General features: G+C 40.3%; 1 protein-coding gene across 4 annotated transcripts in view; it reads left to right on the top strand.

Moving 5' to 3' along the window:
- Positions 1–20,208, top strand: part of unc5a (unc-5 netrin receptor A) — a 156,201-nt gene that overhangs the window by 78,655 nt on the left and 57,338 nt on the right. For all 4 annotated transcript variants that reach the window (XM_085290857.1, XM_085290881.1, XM_085290873.1 and 1 more), the window contains exon 2: positions 149–364. In XM_085290857.1, coding sequence (XP_085146983.1) covers positions 149–364 — 216 coding nt within the window. The remainder of the gene's footprint in view (positions 1–148; positions 365–20,208) is intronic.

Below are 20,208 nucleotides of genomic sequence, written 5' to 3'. Positions count from 1 at the left end.
TCACCAGTCAAGCAGTCACAACAACGAAGTACGACAAGGTTCAGCTCCTGCTTTCATGACAACTTGAAATACTTAGAAAGCTTTTCTTTTTCACTTTTATTTGACATCTCTCTGAATATCTTTTTCCTCCTCCTCTTTATCCTCCAAGGTTCTGAGCACGCTGCCACAGCGACGCTTCCCGCCGCCTTCTCGGACCTGTTACCTCACTTCCTGGTAGAGCCGGAGGACGAGTACATCGTAAAGAACAAGCCGGTGACTCTGACCTGCCGCTCCACCCCGGCCACGCAGATCTACTTCAAGTGCAACGGCGAGTGGGTTCACCAAGATGACCACTTGATTGAACGGACTGTTGACCCAGCAACAGGTACACCAGACGCAAAATCTGTGAACCACATAGATAACCAATTTTCACTGAATTATGCCTCTATTTGGACTCCTTCTGTGCAGTGTTTCAACCCAGATATGAGCCAGTTTTCTTTTCTTTTTTTTTTTCTTTTTTTTGCATTTTGTCTGCTACAGATGTATGACATGTGCAACTTCATAGAATCATTATGTAAAGTGTTTGTGTGCTGAAACCTGGATTTGCAATTTGCCAGTGATTACTGTGCTCCATCGGGCTCTTGGCTCATCCTCCAGCCTATTTAGCCTGCCAGTCTCATAATAAGCACATTGGTTTCAGTCTCAGAAATCTTCTCGATCACCTTGGAGACCTGTTTGTTTTTCTCTCCGTTGTGCTGCAGTCCCCCGCCTCCACCATCAGTGTCATAAACATGTATGACACTGATGTGGTGTGATTCAGCAGCGATCTGCAAAATTCAAACCACTCATTTACAGCCTGACAACTGATTGGAATGAGAAACGTGGCCGTGACAGGTTTTTCGGGGGTACACGTGCACACATGCACTTGTGGCTGGCTGTACATAGCAAAGCCATGTTTGAAAAGCGGATGAAGTGCAACAACTGAGAGATGCATGAAAAGATAGGCACATCAGTCGGCTTCCTCACACAGACACAAAGGGAATTCAGGAAACTCTGAAGAGAAATTTAATCAGAAATATATTAATTCATATGCAAACACTGCCGCTTTGTTTTAAGATGAAGAGCTCACAGTTTTAACATTTTATCCATCTGGGCTACAGGGTTCGGAATTAACATTCAGCACCTCGGCAAATGTAGGCACAAAAAAAGGCATGCTCATCTAACTTTAACTGTCTAGATATCAATTCAGCCTGAAACTTCGGTAGGTGAGGACGTCTGATCTAGTCTCCAAAATTTTCCCACAACGAGGCTTTGATTGGTGTACGTGCAGGCTTGTCCCTTCCTGTTCTGCTCTTTTCTTTTTTTCTTAATAAAACAAATCTCCTGTTTTTGTTTTCTAATGAGCATCTTTGAGAAATGTTTGGTGATTTTAAACTTCAAATTCTCCCAGGTACACAGCTTGTTTATAGCTCTTCCTGTCGTGTCTCACAACCTCGCTGTCACTCACACGCCGTCTGTGGATGGCGGGCTGTTTTGGCTTCTTCTGTTTTTTCTTTTTGGCATCATGGTCTTTAAATAATGGCAACAAAACAAAAAGTATGAAAAGTTGATTGTAGTTCTTTGCTGAAAATGGGAGGGGGAAAACATGAGCACACAAGGGAGCGCTTGTGTGATTTGCATCATTAGGAAGAAATTCTCAGCGAGTCAACAGTGATAAAATTTGATTTCCCTTCTTGTGTTAACAGCTCTGCTCTCACAGTTTGGTACAGTTGTTAATCGGAGTGATACGAATGGAAGTGCTTTTTTTGGTTTGTCAAATAAATGGTCAACATCTACTAGCCACGGGTGAATGCAAACACACTTAGCAAGCCGTGACGTGCAGCGGTTTTACTGCTATTCTGTAAACAAACTTCATAATGTCGCAGCCAATAACTGTCCAATAATCTCCTTTTAAAAACATTATTATTGAAAATCAAAATATCAGAGAAACCTGGCTGCAGATTTCTCTCACGTGTGCACTGGTTTCTTTGCAGCTCCTTACCGGCACACGTGCTCGTGACAAAAGAAAGTAGAAAACGGAAAAGTGTGGCAGCAGTGCAGCTGGCAGAAGAAGAGATAATTAATTAGAATAATTACACGAAAATTGCGACTGAAATTGAAATTAACACGAGCGCTCTAGAAACTTTTAAAGTGGCCTCTAGCTTTTGATCACTTTGAAATTCTGGCTTGTTCAAGCCGTTAACACAAGTGTTACACTCTCTGGTTATCACGTCTTTTGTCGCTATCCTTCCATTCATCCGTCCACCCCACTAAATGCTTTTCGAGTGAGGTTGGCGTGGGGCTGGAGTTGAGCCCAGCTGGACAAACAGCCCTATGCGCTCAGACAATCGGCCAATTACAAATCATCAGTTAATTTAACCTTTTGTAAAGCCACTGGGCCAGCGTCTTTAAACAACATAGTCAAAATAAGTATTCATGTAAGCAATGTTCCTGGTTACCTGTATAACCTTGGGTTTCTCTGTTTAATTTATGGTCTGTCCACACTGCATTTCAGACCGTCTGAAACCCCCGCCTGCCAGCCCTCTCAGACGTCTGATAGTGATATCTCTTTAGCTTATTTTAACTCAGTGTCTGGCTGGATGGGTTGTCAGAAAATGTGTTATCACTGTTTTTACACAATATTTGCTCCTGTTTCTCCCTTCCAATTTATAATGGCTGTTCTCCCCCCCCGGTCCACTTTTATAAGAGCTAGAAAAACACACTTGATCTCAGATCCGTTTTGAACAGTGCATCTTAAGTTGAGAGTGACCTGTTTATTTAAATAGACACGCTGACTGGATGATGTACAGTCGCTGATATGCAGCGAGCACCGGGTGACGTTGTGGAGGCTGCTCCTTAACTTCGATCTGTGGGATATGAATAGTTTTGTCAATAGCTAAAAAGAACATGACGTGCCCCATAAACTGCTGACTTTATGGGGAACAACATTACTAATGCGATGTTGCTCTGCCAACGTTTAATGATGATGGACCATTTGCCATGTCGTTATGAGCCGTTATAGTTGGCATTTATTTGTCTATGAAACAAATCCGTCGTGCTGGGTGCCACAGACCCCCCGCAGCAAGCGAGGGTCTCGGTCTTTAGAAACCCTGTGAAGTTCCAAGGCTTCCTCGCAGCTCCGAATATCAGTCTGCAGTCCCGCTGCCTTTGATGAGGGATGTTTCATATGTGGAGCTGTGCAGTTATGAAGGACGCGTGGTTGTCCAGAGGTAAGGCTGCTCCAAGGTACCTGCATCGATCTCTCAAACACTTGTGCTGTTTAATGTCAGCCCTGCCCCGAGGAGTTTACTGATGGCTCCGTCTAATCCCACTTCTTGCAAGAAATGTGTAAGGTGCACACATCAAACAGTGGTAAAGCGTGCGTGCATGTGTGTGTGTGTGTGTGTATGTAGCACAGGCTTGTCAGGTTGTTCTTACCCTGGATGTCACACTCACACCGGACTCTAAACTCCTACCTGTTGCCAAGCAACCAGGACTTCTGTCACACCAGAAGCTGCCCGATATCAACATCCTGCCTTAAGGTGGGAGGAATGAGGAGTTTGGACTTGTATCGAACTTGAAAAAAATTGATTGACAATTTATACCTGGTGGAGCAGTGGGAAAAATCACCTTGTCAAAATAACACATTTTTCTGCGTGATTGCAGTTTCTCCTGCCCGTGTTTTGCACCCAGTGCTTTTGCTATTAAGAAGGCCAGAGATGTAAATGGTCACATGATCAGCCAAAAGCTGTCAGAAAGCTCCTGAGTTATCGGCCTCGGTTTAAGCTGATTAGCATTCTTGTCAAGGGTCCTCCTTTCTTTTCTTATGCAAATGAAAAGGATGCTCTTAATTGCAACAATAAATTAATAGAAATTGCACACAAACACATCAAAATCAAGAGTCACTGTCGGAGATGTTGTGCAGATTTATTGCTTATTGTCCTCTATTCAGACGGGATTTTTCTTCCAGTCTTTGATGGATAAGTGGCTGTTCAACAATGAGGCACACATGCAGTTTGAAGTTTTGATTGTGAAAGAAGCAGCAGGCCCGCTGTCGTGGTCTGCACTGTCCGTCGATTTTTCTCCATTCTTTTCTCATGTTTTCGTGCCTCCCTTGTATACTTTGACAGCATGCACAGTGTTGACCACCGATTTGGACTCTTTGATGTATTTATTTTGTTAGCATCAGTGTTGTGTCCTGGTTGCACACGTGTGCACCTGTGTACACGCTCAAAAAGCATGCAGGCTTCTAAGGGTCTCCTCTGCAAACATTTCATATCATTTTATATCATGAGCTGTAATTGAACATTTTAATCAGCTGCCTCTCCTGCGAGTCCTCTTGGACTGCAGCTGGTAGAAGCTGGTTGCTGTGCTGTGCAGGCTCGGTGAGATCTGAGTAGTTTATGTGAAGCAGTTCTTTACCTGCTGGAGATTCTGGTCATAAAGGGAACAGATGCTCAAGCGGCTGAAAATAAGAGTGAGGAGATCGTCCGCTGATGTCAGTTGTTAAAGATGTCATTCTCTCACATCAGCGGAGAAAAAACATATGTGTCGGTGTGAGTTTGTGTGGTCAGCAACTCTTCCTGTTATATTTTGAAGGATTACTGCATTTCTTGCTGCTTTATTGTCCCCTCTAGTTTACCTGTGCTTCATAATTACCGCACATCCATCTCTGAGCCTTCCCTCCACATTTTCCTCCACACCTTTGATTCTCCATTTGGTAATTATTTTTCCTACTTTGGCTTTGCCGGCTTTTTCCTGCCTTTTTTCTTTCACTGAAGAACCTTTCGTTAATCTCCAGCACTTGCCTGCCTGAAAAACCACCACCAGTGATATTGGTACAAAAATAAATGAAAGGTAATAATTAAGCTGTTTGTCAGCAAAAGTGTGAAAAATTTATTATTTATTAACCAAGAAAAACACCTCCACCCCCCACCCCCAGATGTTTCTGAGCCCGTTTGAGTATTTTGGAAAATGTTCGTTATCAGGGTGAAATTAGAGTTAAAACTTAACCTTACTTATTATTGGAGTTTCACTCAGAGCCCTACTGAAACCTTTTTGCAGCATGCTCTGGCTAAGACATGCAGACTTGAATAATTGACTATATATATAACTAATAATAGAGTAATAACACGTTGATAGGCAATAATAGTGTTTGTTATATGGTGTCATTAAGTCCATACAAATAAGTCAAATCTGAAACAATATCTTCTCAATAGCAACTGAGCATTTTAAACTAGCACATTAAATTAAAAGCTAGAAGAGACAGTGCCTGCTTTCTGCAGCTGCGATTTGAACGTGCAGAGACTGGGAGAGAGAGATAACATTTTCCAAAGTTTGAGCAACTGTGGGAGGTTTGAGGCACGTGGAGCCGCGTGCAGAAAGAAGAGATAAGGTTGGATTGCACCAAAAACAATTTGCGTTACAGCTCTAAATCTATTAAACTGGAGAGCAATTCTTATTTGCCAAGCAGGACGGAGCAACATGATTACATTCTGTGCACTAGCATGTAAATTTGACTCAACCTTTTTTTTATTTTTTATACCTATATTGGACTACAACAAGTTGTGATTTACTGTCATCGCTTGATGTCATTGTAAGGTATCACTAGATTATGTCATATATTGATACCGCAGACCTATCCTAGTACTACAGACCTGCGTTTGTGGAATACGGGCAAAACAGTGAGCACCAGGTTGTGTGACATAAGTTAAGTTGAAGCAGACTGCTTGTTCTGAGCATGTCTGTTCACCGAGGCACTCAAAGCATTGAAGCAACCTGCCGTTGTCTGCTGTGATTACCGCGGAGTGAACATCAAGGGATTCCCTCAGTCCTAATCGCTTTTGGTCATGCTGTTGTTCCTAAAGAATATCAAATGGGAAAACAAAACTGATCAAAGCGAGCCCAAGAAGTGATCGATGAATCCTTCACCTTCACGCAGCCGAACGGAGCAGCAGAAGGAATACGGGATACGTGGCTGTTTCTGACATGAGCTGGTCTGACCCAGCGCAGCAGAGGTAATATTCAGCAAACTCCAAACATGGTCGGTCCCAGCGCTCAGACAAACGTCAAAGCAACTGGAAGGGTTTAAATTAATAACTGACCCAGGTCTGACGTGCCGGCATGTTTCAGTCAGACCGCTCAGTATCCAGGCTCGGGCTGTAGAAAACATGACATGTGGATAACTGTCTACGGGAGATGTGACCTCTGCCCTCATCAGACTGGTCTGCTTATTGAATCTGATTCAGAGCAGGAAAGACAAAAGGAGCGCTCGGCCCGACGCTGTGCTGTTTAGTTACAGTTAGACTTCCTCACGCACCTTTGTGTTTCATAACACACACGTGTACACGGAGCTGCTTTCAGAAACTCCTTTGAACATGGAAAAGAGAAGAGATGTCACAATTTGTCCTTCCTCTCTTGGTTTCAGTGTCCAGTATCGATCCGTCCTCAAGTCTATGGGTTCTCATTACCTGTCCTCAGTAACTTATCTCAATTGTTATGGATGTGGCTGCTTCCGAAGCCTCGGACAGCTCTGTGTCTTTCCCAGGTCGGCGAGAGGAGACGTCTGGCGAGTCCTAATAAAGACATATCCCCTCTGAACAAATCAATGCTGACAGTGTGTTTGCATAGATTAGGAGATTCTCCCACTCTATGATTTCTCATCAGATGCATGATGAGGAGAAGGGAGATTGGCATTTGAGCGGAGGCTTGTTGTATGGGGCCAGGCTGATTTGATTGTGTTTGCATTTCATCTGCCAGCATTGATGGAAACGATTTTGATCCACGCTCCGCGTTGTCACCCAGCAGCGGACCCTCTCAGGTGGAAAATACATGCATTTCACATTCCTATTTCAATAAACCTCTGCAACCGCCTTATAAAGATGGGAGATTATATTTTCTTTGTTGATTGAACCGGATGTCGACAAGGCTCCTGAAAATGAAAAGAGAACATGATGGAGAAAATAGCAAACACTTTCTTTGTACCTTTTGAAATAGTTTATCGTTGAGTCATACGCATGATATTAATAAACTAATATTCTCTTTTTATAACACCGCAAATCATTTAAAAGGCCTTTAGAAAAGGACTATAGCCCATCCCTAAGAGGGTTTATCAGCATCCGCTCTTGTCCTCTGTCAATCCTTTGAAGTCTAAATACCGCGTATGACGTAGTCGGTAAATCTTTTAAAGCCATCTACCAGTTTTGGAAAATAACTAATAATGTTATGACAATACAGGGCTAGCCCTGATGTCTGCAAACCTGAGAGGATTCATTTGTATAAAATATGTTGGGGGGGGGTTGTTTGGGTTTTTTTGACTCACTCCATTGGATTGTGATGTGATGACATATTTAATTTCTGATCTGAGGGGGAGATAAGCTAGGCTAAGCCTAAATGATCTGTAACCTTTATTTTAATACCTGAATACTTATCTGTGGTATTAAAGCAGCCAATCGCCTCCCTAACACCAGCTCCCACCCACTCTCACCCATTCTCCATGTCTGTGTAATACACATTTTCTTTTCTTTATTCTCTCACATCTGTATAGGTCAACATCACGGATGCCTTAGAGGAGACGAGCTCCTTTTACACAAATGGCATTTATTTGAAAGCGGTAACGAGCAGGCTGTCATTTCAGCGTTGTCAAAATTCGAGTGAAATCAGGACAGAGGTGTCCCAGTGGTGCTGGGGCCACACAAAAGTGATTAAACGTGATCTTTAGCAGAATATCGAAGAACAGTCCTGTTGCAGTTTAAGCAAAGCCCGATTGGTCCGCGAGCCAGGATCTAATGAACAGAAGGAAATAAGAGAATCAGTGGGGAAGAGGACAATATAGTCCTAAATGAACAAAATGGCCTTGTACCACCTGCTAAGCATCGATCAGTAGCCAAAGGGACTAATTGATAATGCATTATTAGCTGCTTCCCCATAATGGGACTTGTATTTCATCCTGCCCTTGATTGCAGGACGGAGGGGAAAGGATTTGGCAATGAAGCACTGAAAAACAGATGGCAAGGTGAATTGTTCCCGTGACACATCTGCCAGTGTGTTCTATTAGACTTCTCAGACAGGTCAGCCTGAGCGAGTGCAAGCGCGGACGTGTTTATGTGCAGGGAAGCAGACCTTTCTCAAAGCACAGCAACACAGCACAGAGTGAGAGGGGAGTCAAAGTGGATTTAATTGAAGCCTGTGTTTGTCTGGCCTTGAGACAACTGCAAGTGTGTTTGCAGCAGTCGGAGTAAAGTGTGGCAGGCTGAATTAAAAACCAGCCAGCTGTGCTGATTGATCCTACCAATAAAATCATACAGGGGCCGCACTCTCCAACTTTGTGTAAGTAGTAGTTGGGGGTGGAGGGGGGTTCTTAAGTTTCAAATTTGGTTGGGTCTGTTTCTTTTGAAGTTGGTCTTGACATGTAGGAATAATAAATTTCAAAATTAACTGCAATTAGTGGAACAAAAGTGGGGAAAAAAAAAGATAATTACCATTTGTCAAACAACAACACCACTGTTCCAATCTCCCACACGCACAGCCTTTGTCCTCCCACCAAAACATATCCCACGTCAGCTCAGCGCCATGCTTTCTCTAAAGTAATTTTGCATTTGTCAGTCTCACAAAAGCTGTGCCCTTGGTGGAAGTTGGAATGCATTCAGCAGTCTTAGTGCTTCGTTCTTTTTAGAGCCGTTAAAGTTATTTATTTGCTGTTCTTCAGTCAATTGTTGGAACCTTGGAATCGCCCACATTGCAATGATCATTGATCGTTGCTTCACTTCCTGTTTGCCATTTGTTTGGAAGTTGTGTTTTGATCGTGTCCTGTGGATTTTTGAAATTTGGCCATCAATTTCTGGAGCAAAGACTACTCACATTGTTGGAACTTTTGGTACAACCCTGTCTGGATTACGACTTTGATACAGGATATTGGACTGGACTAACGGAGTTAACGAGGTAATTGCAGGCTAGCCAACGCGTTACCAGGCTAACAGCTGACTGAGGAATCAGCTGACCGAACCTGCTACCAGGGTAACCAGATAAAATGGGGCCGAAGAGGACACCGACAGCTGAGGAAGTCGAGGACATTAAAAAGTCCCTTGACTTCATAATGGAGGAAATTTCTACTATCAGGTTGCAGCAGAAAAATATCATTGAAATTGTGGAGGAGGTAAAGCTCCTCCGCATCCAAAATGCCGAAAAAGATAAAAAGATTGCATACCTGGAAAGTAAGGTCGCTGACCTGGAACAATACTCCAGGATAAACGACGTCATCATCACTGGGCTCCATATTAAACCCCGGTCATACGCTCAGGCGGTGACCGCTGACAGCAACGAGGAACCTGGAGAGCTTGACATTAGCTCCACGGAACAACAGGTGGCTGCTTTCCTGCGGTCCAAAGGGATTGCCCTGGACTGTAACTCTGTCGAAGCATGCCACCCTCTTCCCAGGAGGAACGGCAACATACCGGCTATTATATTAAGGTTTGTAAATCGAAAGCACAAGATTACGCTGCTGAAACAAGGAAGAAAATTAAAAGGATCTAATGTCTTTATCAATGAACATCTAACCAAACACAACGCTGAAATAGCCAAAAAAGCGCGACACTTTAAGAAGCTGGGAAAAATCCAAGGCACTTGGACGACGAACTGCAAAATATTCATTAAACTAAACGGATCACCAGAGGAAGCCAAAGTTCTGACCATTAAAAATATGGCGGATCTCGAAAAATATCAGTGAGCAACACGATCTGGACGGCAAACAAGGTAACAGACAACCACACACTCACTTATGACACACACTGGAAGGAAGAACTCAGATACATCTGGAAGAATCAGCTGCATCAGTCAGACAGTTGCAGAATATGATCAATTGGAACTGAAAACATTTAACTATATGGATCACAATACACACGACTTGGAATATGAAATAGATCCAGACAACAACTTTTTCTCATCTAACAATAACAATTGCTGCTACTATACAAATAAAGACTACAATCAGAGGATTAAAACTGAGAATAAATTATCAATTATCCACTTTAACTGTAGAAGTCTCTATGCTAATTTTAGTCATATCAAAGAATATCTTAACCAGTTTTCACATCCATTTAGTGTCATTGCCTTATCAGAAACTTGGATCAATATGGAAAAAGGAACAGACTTTGAACTGGAGGGTTATGAATTCACATTTATAACTAGGCGAAACAAAGGAGGAGGAGGAGTGGCCTTGTATGTGGACAAATCCTTGAAATTTAATGTGGTGGAAAAGATGACGATGGTGATTGATAATGTACTAGAATGTATTACAGTTGAAATTTGTAAAGAAAAAAGTAAAAATATAATCATTAGCTGTATATACAGAGCTCCAGGTAGTAGTATTGAGACATTTAAAGACTGGATAGAAGAAACATTTATTGAAATAGCTCGGAAAAAAGTTTTCATTTGTGGAGACTTCAATATTGATTTGCTAAACCCAAATAAACATAAAACCACTGAGGAATTTATAAACACAATGCACTGTATGAATCTATTCCCTAAAATTACTAGACCTACCAGGATTACATCACAATGTGCAACTCTCATAGACAACATTTTTGCAAATGACATTGAAAATAAGACTGTAAGTGGACTCCTGATTAACGACATAAGTGACCATCTTCCAATTTTTACAATCTATGATAGGAATTACAAGATCAATAAAATGGACAGTAAAAAAGAGTACAGACGAGTAAGAACAGAAGAAAGAATGAATGCATTTAAAAAAGATTTATTGAAGGAAAACTGGGGTGAAGTATATCAGGAACAGGACGTTAATAGTGCTTATAATAAATTCCTTAGAATATTTACATTACTGTACAATACCAACTGTCCAATAAAGCAATATAGTAGGAAACAGAAATATATGGACTGTCCATGGATAACAAAAGGTCTGCAAAATGCATGTATAAAGAAAAATGCTCTATACAGAGAGTTCTTAAGAACGAGAACTAAAGATGCTGAAATCAGATACAAAAGATATAAAAATAGGTTAACTAATATACTTAGATTTAGTAAAAAGGAATACTATAAGAAGCAATTAGATATAAATAGAAATAATAATAAAAGATTATGGGAAATCCTGAACAGTGTTATAAAATGTGGGACTGGACAAAAGAACTATCCCAAGTATTTCATTTGTAATGACCATGAAGAATACAATATGGATGTTGTGGCAAATAGTCTCAATGAATTCTTTGTAACTGCTGGACCAAATTTAGCAAGAACAATCACTCATCCTGGGAAAGCACAGGAAAAACCCGTTACACTGATTGACAGAAATCCATATTCTATGTTTCTCACAGCCGTTGATGAAAATGAAGTTCTTGAAATTGTCAAAAAATGTAAAATCACAAATCTTTGGATTGTAATGATATTGATATGATAGTGGTTAAAAGAGTCATTGAGGCTATTATAAAACCATTTACATACATCTGTAATTTATCATTTCAAACTGGTCGATTTCCAGACAGAATGAAAATAGCAAAAGTTATACCTCTATACAAATCTGGAAACAAACACCATTTCACAAACTACAGGCCTGTCTCTTTACTACCTCAATTCTCAAAAGTTCTTGAAAAACTGTTTAAAAACAGACTGGAAAAATTTATAGATAAACATAAACTACTCACTGAGAGTCAGTACGGATTCAGATCAAGCAGATCAACATCATCGGCACTATTAGATTCAATAGAATACATCACAAATTCCATAGACAAAAAGCAATATGTGGCTGGGTTATTCATAGACTTGACAAAGGCATTTGACACTATAGATCATGATATATTAATAAGAAAACTGGAACGTTATGGTGTCAGAGGGGTAGTTTTAGATTGGGTCCGGAGTTATTTAAGTGACAGAAAGCAGTTTGTGAAAATAAATGGTGGTTGCTCCTTATGTATGGACATTGCTTGTGGTGTACCCCAAGGGTCAGTTTTGGGTCCAAAATTCTTCAACTTGTACATTAACGACATCTGTAAAGTGTCCAAAGTATTAAAAATGGTTCTCTTTGCTGACGATACTAACATTTTTTGCTCTGGTGATGATCTGCAGAATTTATTGGAGGATATGACTAATGAAATAAGTAAAGTGAAGTTCTGGCTTGATAAAAACAAATTATCATTAAATTTGAATAAATCTAAACTTATGTTATTTGGAAATAGTAGTTTAAATACAAATGCAAAGATTCAAATAAATGGTGTTGATATTGAAAGAGTCAGTGAAAATAAATTTCTGGGGGTAATAATAGATGAAAAACTTAACTGGAGAGCTCACGTAAGATATATTCATTCCAAAGTATCACGAAGCATTGCAGTACTAAACAAGGCAAAACAGGTATTCGACAGAACATCACTTCATATTCTCTACTGTTCACTGGTTTCACCATACTTAAGCTATTGTGCAGAGGTCTGGGGCAATAACTATAAAACCACATTACATTCACTTTTTACTCTTCAAAAGAAAGCAATTCGAATCATCCACAATGCAGGTTATAGGGAACATACAAACTCACTATTTTTGCAGTCTGAAATATTGAAAATTGACGATATAGTGAAATTCCAAACAGCACAAATTCTATTCAAAGCAAAAAATAAAGAACTGCCAGGTAATATTCAGAGTATGTTTTTTTTTGAAAGAAGGAAGTTATAATTTAATGGGTTTTTGTAACTTCAAAACAATGAAGGTACTTACTACAAGAAAAGGCTTTTGTGTTTCTGTTCAAGGAGTGAAACTATGGAACAAACTGAATATGGAATTAAAGCAATGTCCAAACATAAAACTGTTCAAAAAGAGTTATAAAAATATGATCTTCTCGATCTATAAAGAAAAGGAAAATATTTAAATTAAGTGAATGTCTCTATTTAAAAACAAACAAACAAAAAATTCATGATGTGATATTATAGTATATAGTATATCAGAAATCTGTTCACTATTTTTATTACAAATTATATCAGTAAGGAAGCTGACTAAATATTCACTGATAATTTTTGGGACAGGGGTGGGATTAAATAAGTGTATACTTCTTCCCACTCCCTTTCAACATGTAAATTAATCAGAATGTTTTTTTGTATGTAATTTGTATAGTATATATTTTTTTTTCTCTCATTTCTTTTCTAAATGTACTTGTATATTGTTCACATGTTGAAATAAATTACCAATCAATCAATCAAAATTTATGCCGTCTGGTAAAGATAGACATGTTATCAATACAGTCCTTCAAGCTCGCATTTGTGCGTGGAGTTTTTGTTTTGGTTTTTTTTGTTATTTTTAAAAGAGAAATCTCTTGTTGTGGTCAGTTCCTCATTTTGAAATGGAAATGCACTGCTGGATATTTTCTCTTGGTCTGGGTGTGTGTGTGTTAAGTATTTTAGTTTTCTGAATGCTTAAGAAAAGGCATTTAAAATACATTTTCAAAGGCTCTCAGTACCTTTGTGGAAAGCAGCTAGGTTCTGAGAGGTAAATGGAAATATTGGCTTGGATCCTTCTTAACTACTTCTGAGCTTTCCCTGCCCTAACCAAGACATCTGGATAAAATGTGCTTTGTATGCTGCAGCACATGCATTACCCAGACCACTCGCACTTCCCTTGTGCCAAGCAAATAGAGGCCAAAGTTGCAAATGTGCTTAGATTCCATAATGTACCTCAGAACTGGACAGAGAGGAGCTGGTAAACTCCATCCGTGACCCGGTGGTTTGGTGTTCGGCAGTAAAGCTTCGCATTTATATATTTATTTTTGCTACTGTAATGTAATTTTATCTCTCAACTTACCTCTGCATCCTTTGGAAAAGGAAAAGAGCTAGTGTTATGCTGACAGAGGGAGACAGAGTGGGAGTTTGCAGTGTCAATCAACATCTGCTTTGCTCAGATTCATTTAAAAATAGTGGAGCTGCAGGTGTAGTGAGGGAGCTTGACAGCTAAATAGTCCTCAGAGATTTTTGATAGGCAGAGAAACTCGGTGGCTGGGAAGTTAATGCTTTGTGTGCTTGGCCCCGAGGAGACTTTCACTATAGGTATTTTACACAGTCCTCAAACAAACATCAAGTCGCAGCTTTTCTCCTTTTTAAACTAAAAGCTGCGGGGTGTCCTGGGTATGGGATAGTGGTGCCGTAGTGAAAGGACTGTTTTGTGCAGCGAGGGGAAGAAGAATAGCTTCAATTTTGTCATGAAGTGCTGCGTAAAATATGAGTGGGAGAGGAGAAAGAAAGTGTCACAAATAGGTATTTCAATGGAGGTGGGATGGTGCTTTTACAAGCAAAGACATCTAAATCTGTCTAGTGTGTATTGTGCTTTAAGAATTTATTTACTCTAAAGCATTAAGTAAACCTACAGTGCATCGCCTGTGTACTTTTTATAGAGGCTGTTGGACTTTGGGTCGGGTGGGTGACAGAGTGAAAAACAAGCAGGCAAACGTTTTCTCCCTCGCGTTTCGGGAAATAAAAACTGGAGTCTGCAGTCAGCGTTTTCCTGCCCACGTGTAACACTTCTAGACTCTGTGTTTGCGGTCAGCGTGCTGACCACATGACACGGGACAAAAAGGGGAATGCTGAAAAAGAGCGTCTGAGGAACCTGAGGAAACCTTTGCATTGAAGCAGGTGTTCAATGAGGCATGCTGACAACAACAGGAGCAGACGTCCCAGTCTGGGAGCCATCAGGAAGCAATCTTGAGGATTTTATGTGATTCAAATGAATAATTCATTTGTGTTGTTTTAGCGTTTTTTCTTCTGAAGATGGTTTTTCTCTTCCTGCGTCTTTCGAGAGATTTCGGAGCCACGTGTATTTAAAGAGCAGTCAAAAGCCAATTACTTTATTATTTAGAGAATTATTTAAATTATTTGTTCATAAATTGGGAGGAGGAAAAAAATGTCTTGCAAGACAGCCCATCACTTCCTCCTTAACATTTGGTTCGCTTCGGTTGTTTTGTGCATCTGTGCTTCATGTCTGCATATTATCCCAACACCACCTTCATAACATCTGCTACCTCTGGTATTAAACAAGGCTCAGGAGGTCCACTCTGTGTTTTCACCCCAGTTTTTTTTTTTTTTCTTTTTCAGCGTCAGGTTATTTATAAAGTCCACAATTCTCTTTCTTGCATCCGCAGCATTAATAATTAAAGCAGTTGGTTTCGAACAAAGAAATCAATATTTAAAGGCTCAGTCCGTGCTCGGTCTGCAGCGCTTCATCCCCTCATGCGTCGCATTATACTTGATTGTGGACTCAACAACGCGCTTCGTGTTGGAATGAGAGCCTTGTAAGTTCAGCATCATGTGACCGCTGTGGTAGTTGGAGGGGATTTAAACAGATTACACACTGAGGCTGTGAACAGTTTCCAGGTTTAAGTCGGAGCTTCCATTTCTCTCACGACAGGAAATATATGCTCAGACTTTTTTTTACCACCTCCCCATTTTTCCCCACAAAAAAGGGCAAAACACCAAGAACTCTTAAAAGTGCATAAAACCTAAATAAATAAAATTTCAAATAGGTTAGGTGTGGAGCAGACCAGTGGAAGTCTGCTTCTGGTGGTGGACACGCTGTAATGCAGCAGAAGGGTTGGTATTTAGGTCTGTACAGCTCTGTACTAGGGCTGCCACGATTAGTCGACTAGTCACGATTACGTCAACTATCAAAATTGTCGACGACTGATTTAATAGTCGACGCGTCGTTTGAAGCTTTGTAAGATCCCAAAAGACGCAGGAATAAGCAGTACAATTTAAGAGTGTAATAACGGACTGAAACAGAAGATGGCAGCACTGCATGTACAAGGATGCCAGCTGCCGTTAAACCGCAAAGAAGAAGTAGCTCAGCTCAGTTTCCAACAATGGCGGCAGCTAGTTAGTTTTAATGTTACTCTTATTATTCTTTCTGGGTCACAAAATAAACGTTTAACATATTTTCAGGCGAGAATGTAGCTGTGTAAACCTCAAATATCTGCTCAGTTTATCAAGACACCACAAAAGCGCTCCGACATTTTCGGAGGCGTCTGTTACCCACTAGCTCGATAGCTAGCTGAGGGCAAGGCTCACTAGAGCCCGTGAGAGCACCGGACTCCCAGCAAATCGTTTTCAAACCCACCGCTGTCTTTCGCTACTCAGGTTAAACATGATATATGAGTCACTTAGATAACTTTAAAAATTTTATTGTTTGGCCTTTTTTTAGTATTTTATTTGTTCCTGAATAAATCTGTTTGGCTGAAATTAAAGTTATAGTTTTTACACAGCTAAATAAACGTCAAGCAGACAACTGATTATCAGAAGCCTGAGATGCTCGAGAATAAACTCCGGTGTCCCGTTATATTTTAGATAGCAAGGAGTTTATTAAACTTCACCGAAACAATCTGCAAATTTCATTAAAATTTAATAAACTGTCATCTTGTCTTTATTTTTAGTTAGCACATATCTTAAACACTTAAAGCTGTAAGCTAATGATAGTCATATAAGAGCAGATGGATGCATGATCTGATTAGTCAACTAATCGCAAAAATAATCGGTGACTAGTCGACTATCAAAATAATCGTTTGTGGCAGCCCTACTCTGTACCAGTCCCTGGTTACACCTTTGGTCTCTTTGTCTCTATTTGCCTCCAACCTGAGACAAGAATTGTCCTGAAGTCACACGGCCCATCGTTGTAACCCTATTGACTGATGTATATCTTGATGCATATGATTGTTCTTACTTTTTTGTATTATATTTTATGACTACTGAAGACCCCAATCCAGAACTCATGGATTCGTGGATATAGTGGACGATATGCAGAGAGTTGGTGTGACTGAGATCGAGGCAGGTGATCCGCTGTGAAGACCCCTGAAGGAACCGTAAGAAGAAGGCCTTTGGTGGACTTTTGTTTTCTGCATTCTCAGTTCCTTCCCCATTCCTCTTGAGAGAAGGTGAACCCTTACCCCCTGTTGTTTTCATTGCTGTGAGGCTCCCTCACACATCCTATTTCAGCTGCTGTTCTCTGGTGCTCTTGTAACACGGAGAAAGGTTAGTAAGAGTTGAGGCTATTATTTGTACCATACGTCTTGAGGCAAAATTGATTCTGTGACAGTTATGTATATCCAACATGGCACAATGTTGACACTCACTCTCCAGTGTTTTCCCCAGTGCTTCACTCCTGGATTTCATGCCAGATGTGATATAATAATAAATGGTTAATGTATCATTTCTTAAGAGCACAGTGCACTCTGGCTTTTGTCTCGACTTAGCTGATTGCCATATGTGAACATTTGGCCAGGACCAGAATTGAGTTTGTGATTTTAATCAAATGTCATTGCTAAGATATTTACAGTTTCTAAAGGATTATGTTGCACATTCAGTGCTGTTTTCCCTTCTTTTTTCCAAATAATTAACCACTTTTAATTACTGAATAAATTACTTGGTATTCACCAGAGAATTTTCCTGCCTGACAGCCTTTTTTTAATGTCACCAAAACTGTCATTATTCAGCTTTTGGCTCCATTACTGGCACAAAGATAAAGAGAAACTGTCATGTGTAAATTAATAATATGGTTCTGTTTAAATGTCTGATGCCACATCTGTAGTATATAATGTGAATTTTAAGTGGAATTGCAACTGTTGTTATTAGGAGTTTTTCCTATAATTCCTGTCAGATTTCTCAGTCCTGAATTTGTCTTTTTTGCCTGAGAATGCAAATCCATCCATTACATCCATGCATTTAGGAATGTAGACATGGGCAAACCGATCAGAATAAGGAAGGAACGCTATATAGAATGGCTGTTGAGCTACAAAACCATCTCTAGGGCTTAAAAAAAGACGAAATATCCATTGACCAGGGATGAATGCTTCAAGCTGATTGAAAGCAATCAGGCATTTGATGGAAACTGATGCAAAAGAGCACACAACACTTCAAACCTTGAAGCAGATGGGCTACAGCTGCAGAAGACCACATCAGGCCTCACACCTGTAAGCTAAGAACAGGAAACTGAAGCTACAATTTGTACAGGCTCATCAAAATTAGAAAACAGATTGGAAAATTGGAAAAAGTTGCCTGACCTGGTGAGTACTGATTTCTGATAAATGCTACCAGCTGGAAAGCACATCATGTCACAAAGCTCAAATAGTCTCAAACTGGTTTTGAACAAAACAATGAGTTCATTGTGCTCAAATGGCCTTGACAGTCACCAGATCTTAATCCAATAGAGTACCTTTGGGATGTGGTGGAACAGTAGAGTCACATCATGGATGTTAAATCAATAAATCTGCAGCAGCTGTGCGATGCTGTCATGTCAATATTGACCAAAATCTCTGAGGAACATTTCCAGCACCTTGTTCAATGCCGTGAAGACTTACAGCAGTACTGAAGGCAAAAATGGGTCCAACCTAGTACTAGGAAGGTGTACTTCCTGTGGTTGGTGAGTGTGTGTGTATAAGCTTTTTATACAGACAGCTCTCCCCTTTGTGTTCTAAAACTTTTGGACTCCCACAAGAGTTTTGCTCACAAACAGGAAACTGTGAAAGACACGACTGACTGTTATCTTTGTCTCTAGTAATTATAGAAAAACTGTGTGTGTAACTTTGTGTCTGTTTCTGATGATCATGAGTGTCAGTAAAATGTGACTTCCACATAGAGATTTTCATTTGCAGTTTTTATAGAACTGTAAATAATATTTATGTTTAATGAAGCTACATTCTGAGTCATCATCTGCAAAAGCTATAAGTTGATATTAATACAAATTATAATCTTGGTAGTTCTTTCAAGGAAAAATAAAATGTAGAAAGAAATGGAATTAGGTAGAAAGACTTTTAGCCTCTGCTTTTCCCCAGGCTGTTTACTGAACGCTGGATGTTGTGCTCAGTATTTACATTCGCCTACACACCTTCATTGGATTACCAAAAACTCCTGCCTTCTAACTGAAACAACACTGCTGGCCAAAGGCCCGAGAGGGACCAAAAGATCGTCAGGAGGGAGGAGGAAGTCTTAATGTAATTTGTATGGCGCAGAGCACTCAGCAACCAGATGGGAGCTAGGCTGGCTTTACCTGAAGCAGCTTTCCTTATTTACTTCAGCGCCCAAGGCCATGTCAGACAAGGGGGAGAGAAACATGTTAGCCCGAGCAAATTATCACGGCTTTCGTGTGGGTAAGCTTCTATCAGATCCTCCCACTCTGCAAAATGTAATGGAAGCAGAAGCAAAGTGCTCAGGGCCTTCACCTCCGACGTGTTCTCATTCGCAGTAGGACAAGGTGTATGTGGGAGATAAAGGAGCAGGTCCCAGTCACTCCCAGCCAGAAGACTGTGGCATCAGGAACATTTTGCTCTTGCCAATCATCGGGGGTTAGGATATTGGATGGAGAGTAATTACAAAAAGGGCACTTTGGTAAGGGCACGGTGGTAAATCACGGCACTGCCTCTGTGCAGTGTGTGTGTACACGATTAAGAAAGGTTAGGCAAACTAATTATGGAGGGACAGTGTAAATAGGAAAATCCATTGCTTTGAATTAATGTCCATTTGATGTAATCAGTTCTGGCTTTTGTACAGTAGCTAGCAACCAGATAAAAATGTGAAATACATTAATGGAAACTCGATTTTAATGTCTGGTTTTTGATGTCTTTGCTCGGGTGCAGAGAAGAGCTATTCTGAAGTTTTTGTAAATCATTATCACGTTCTAAACCCGTGAACACCTGTGCAACTAAAAACAACTTGAGCGTCATTTATTCTGCACTCTGCATTCTTGTGAGAATGTGTGTGCACTTAGCGTAGTGTTGTGTCACTGACGAATATGGCGGTGGACGTTGGGATTTTTTGGGGTTTTTTTCTTGCATTGTGAAGATCTCGCTCTCCTGGGGAATACAGAGTGTGTACATGATTATTCATTACTGGTGAGCTCAAATCATTTTCACTCAAAAATGTCATCTTCTTCCCATTGTGCTGTGGCCTGCTCTGCAGATCTTTTTTGGATTTTTTTTTTTTTAAATGTGAAATTTTGTTTAAAAAGTAATTGGTTTGAATCTAATTAAGCCGTCTCGCCTTAGCATTCCAAGTAATCATTTTTATTGTGTTTGATTGCAAGTTAACAATGGAAAAGGACACATGAGGAAGAATTATCTTAAGTGGTGTAATAGTTTTGTAACCAGACAGAATACACAATACTAATAACTGCAGTCTGGTGTCATAGTAAGGGACCTGACCTGCTGTTAGGCTACTGCTGTTGAGC

This window comes from Mchenga conophoros, linkage group LG2 (genome assembly GCF_057382185.1).
Source record: "Mchenga conophoros isolate Kocher_MC1m ecotype Shallow Benthic linkage group LG2, M_conophoros_male_GT1.1, whole genome shotgun sequence".
NCBI lineage: Eukaryota > Metazoa > Chordata > Actinopteri > Cichliformes > Cichlidae > Mchenga > Mchenga conophoros.
This window is presented reverse-complemented; position numbering and strand designations above follow the sequence as displayed.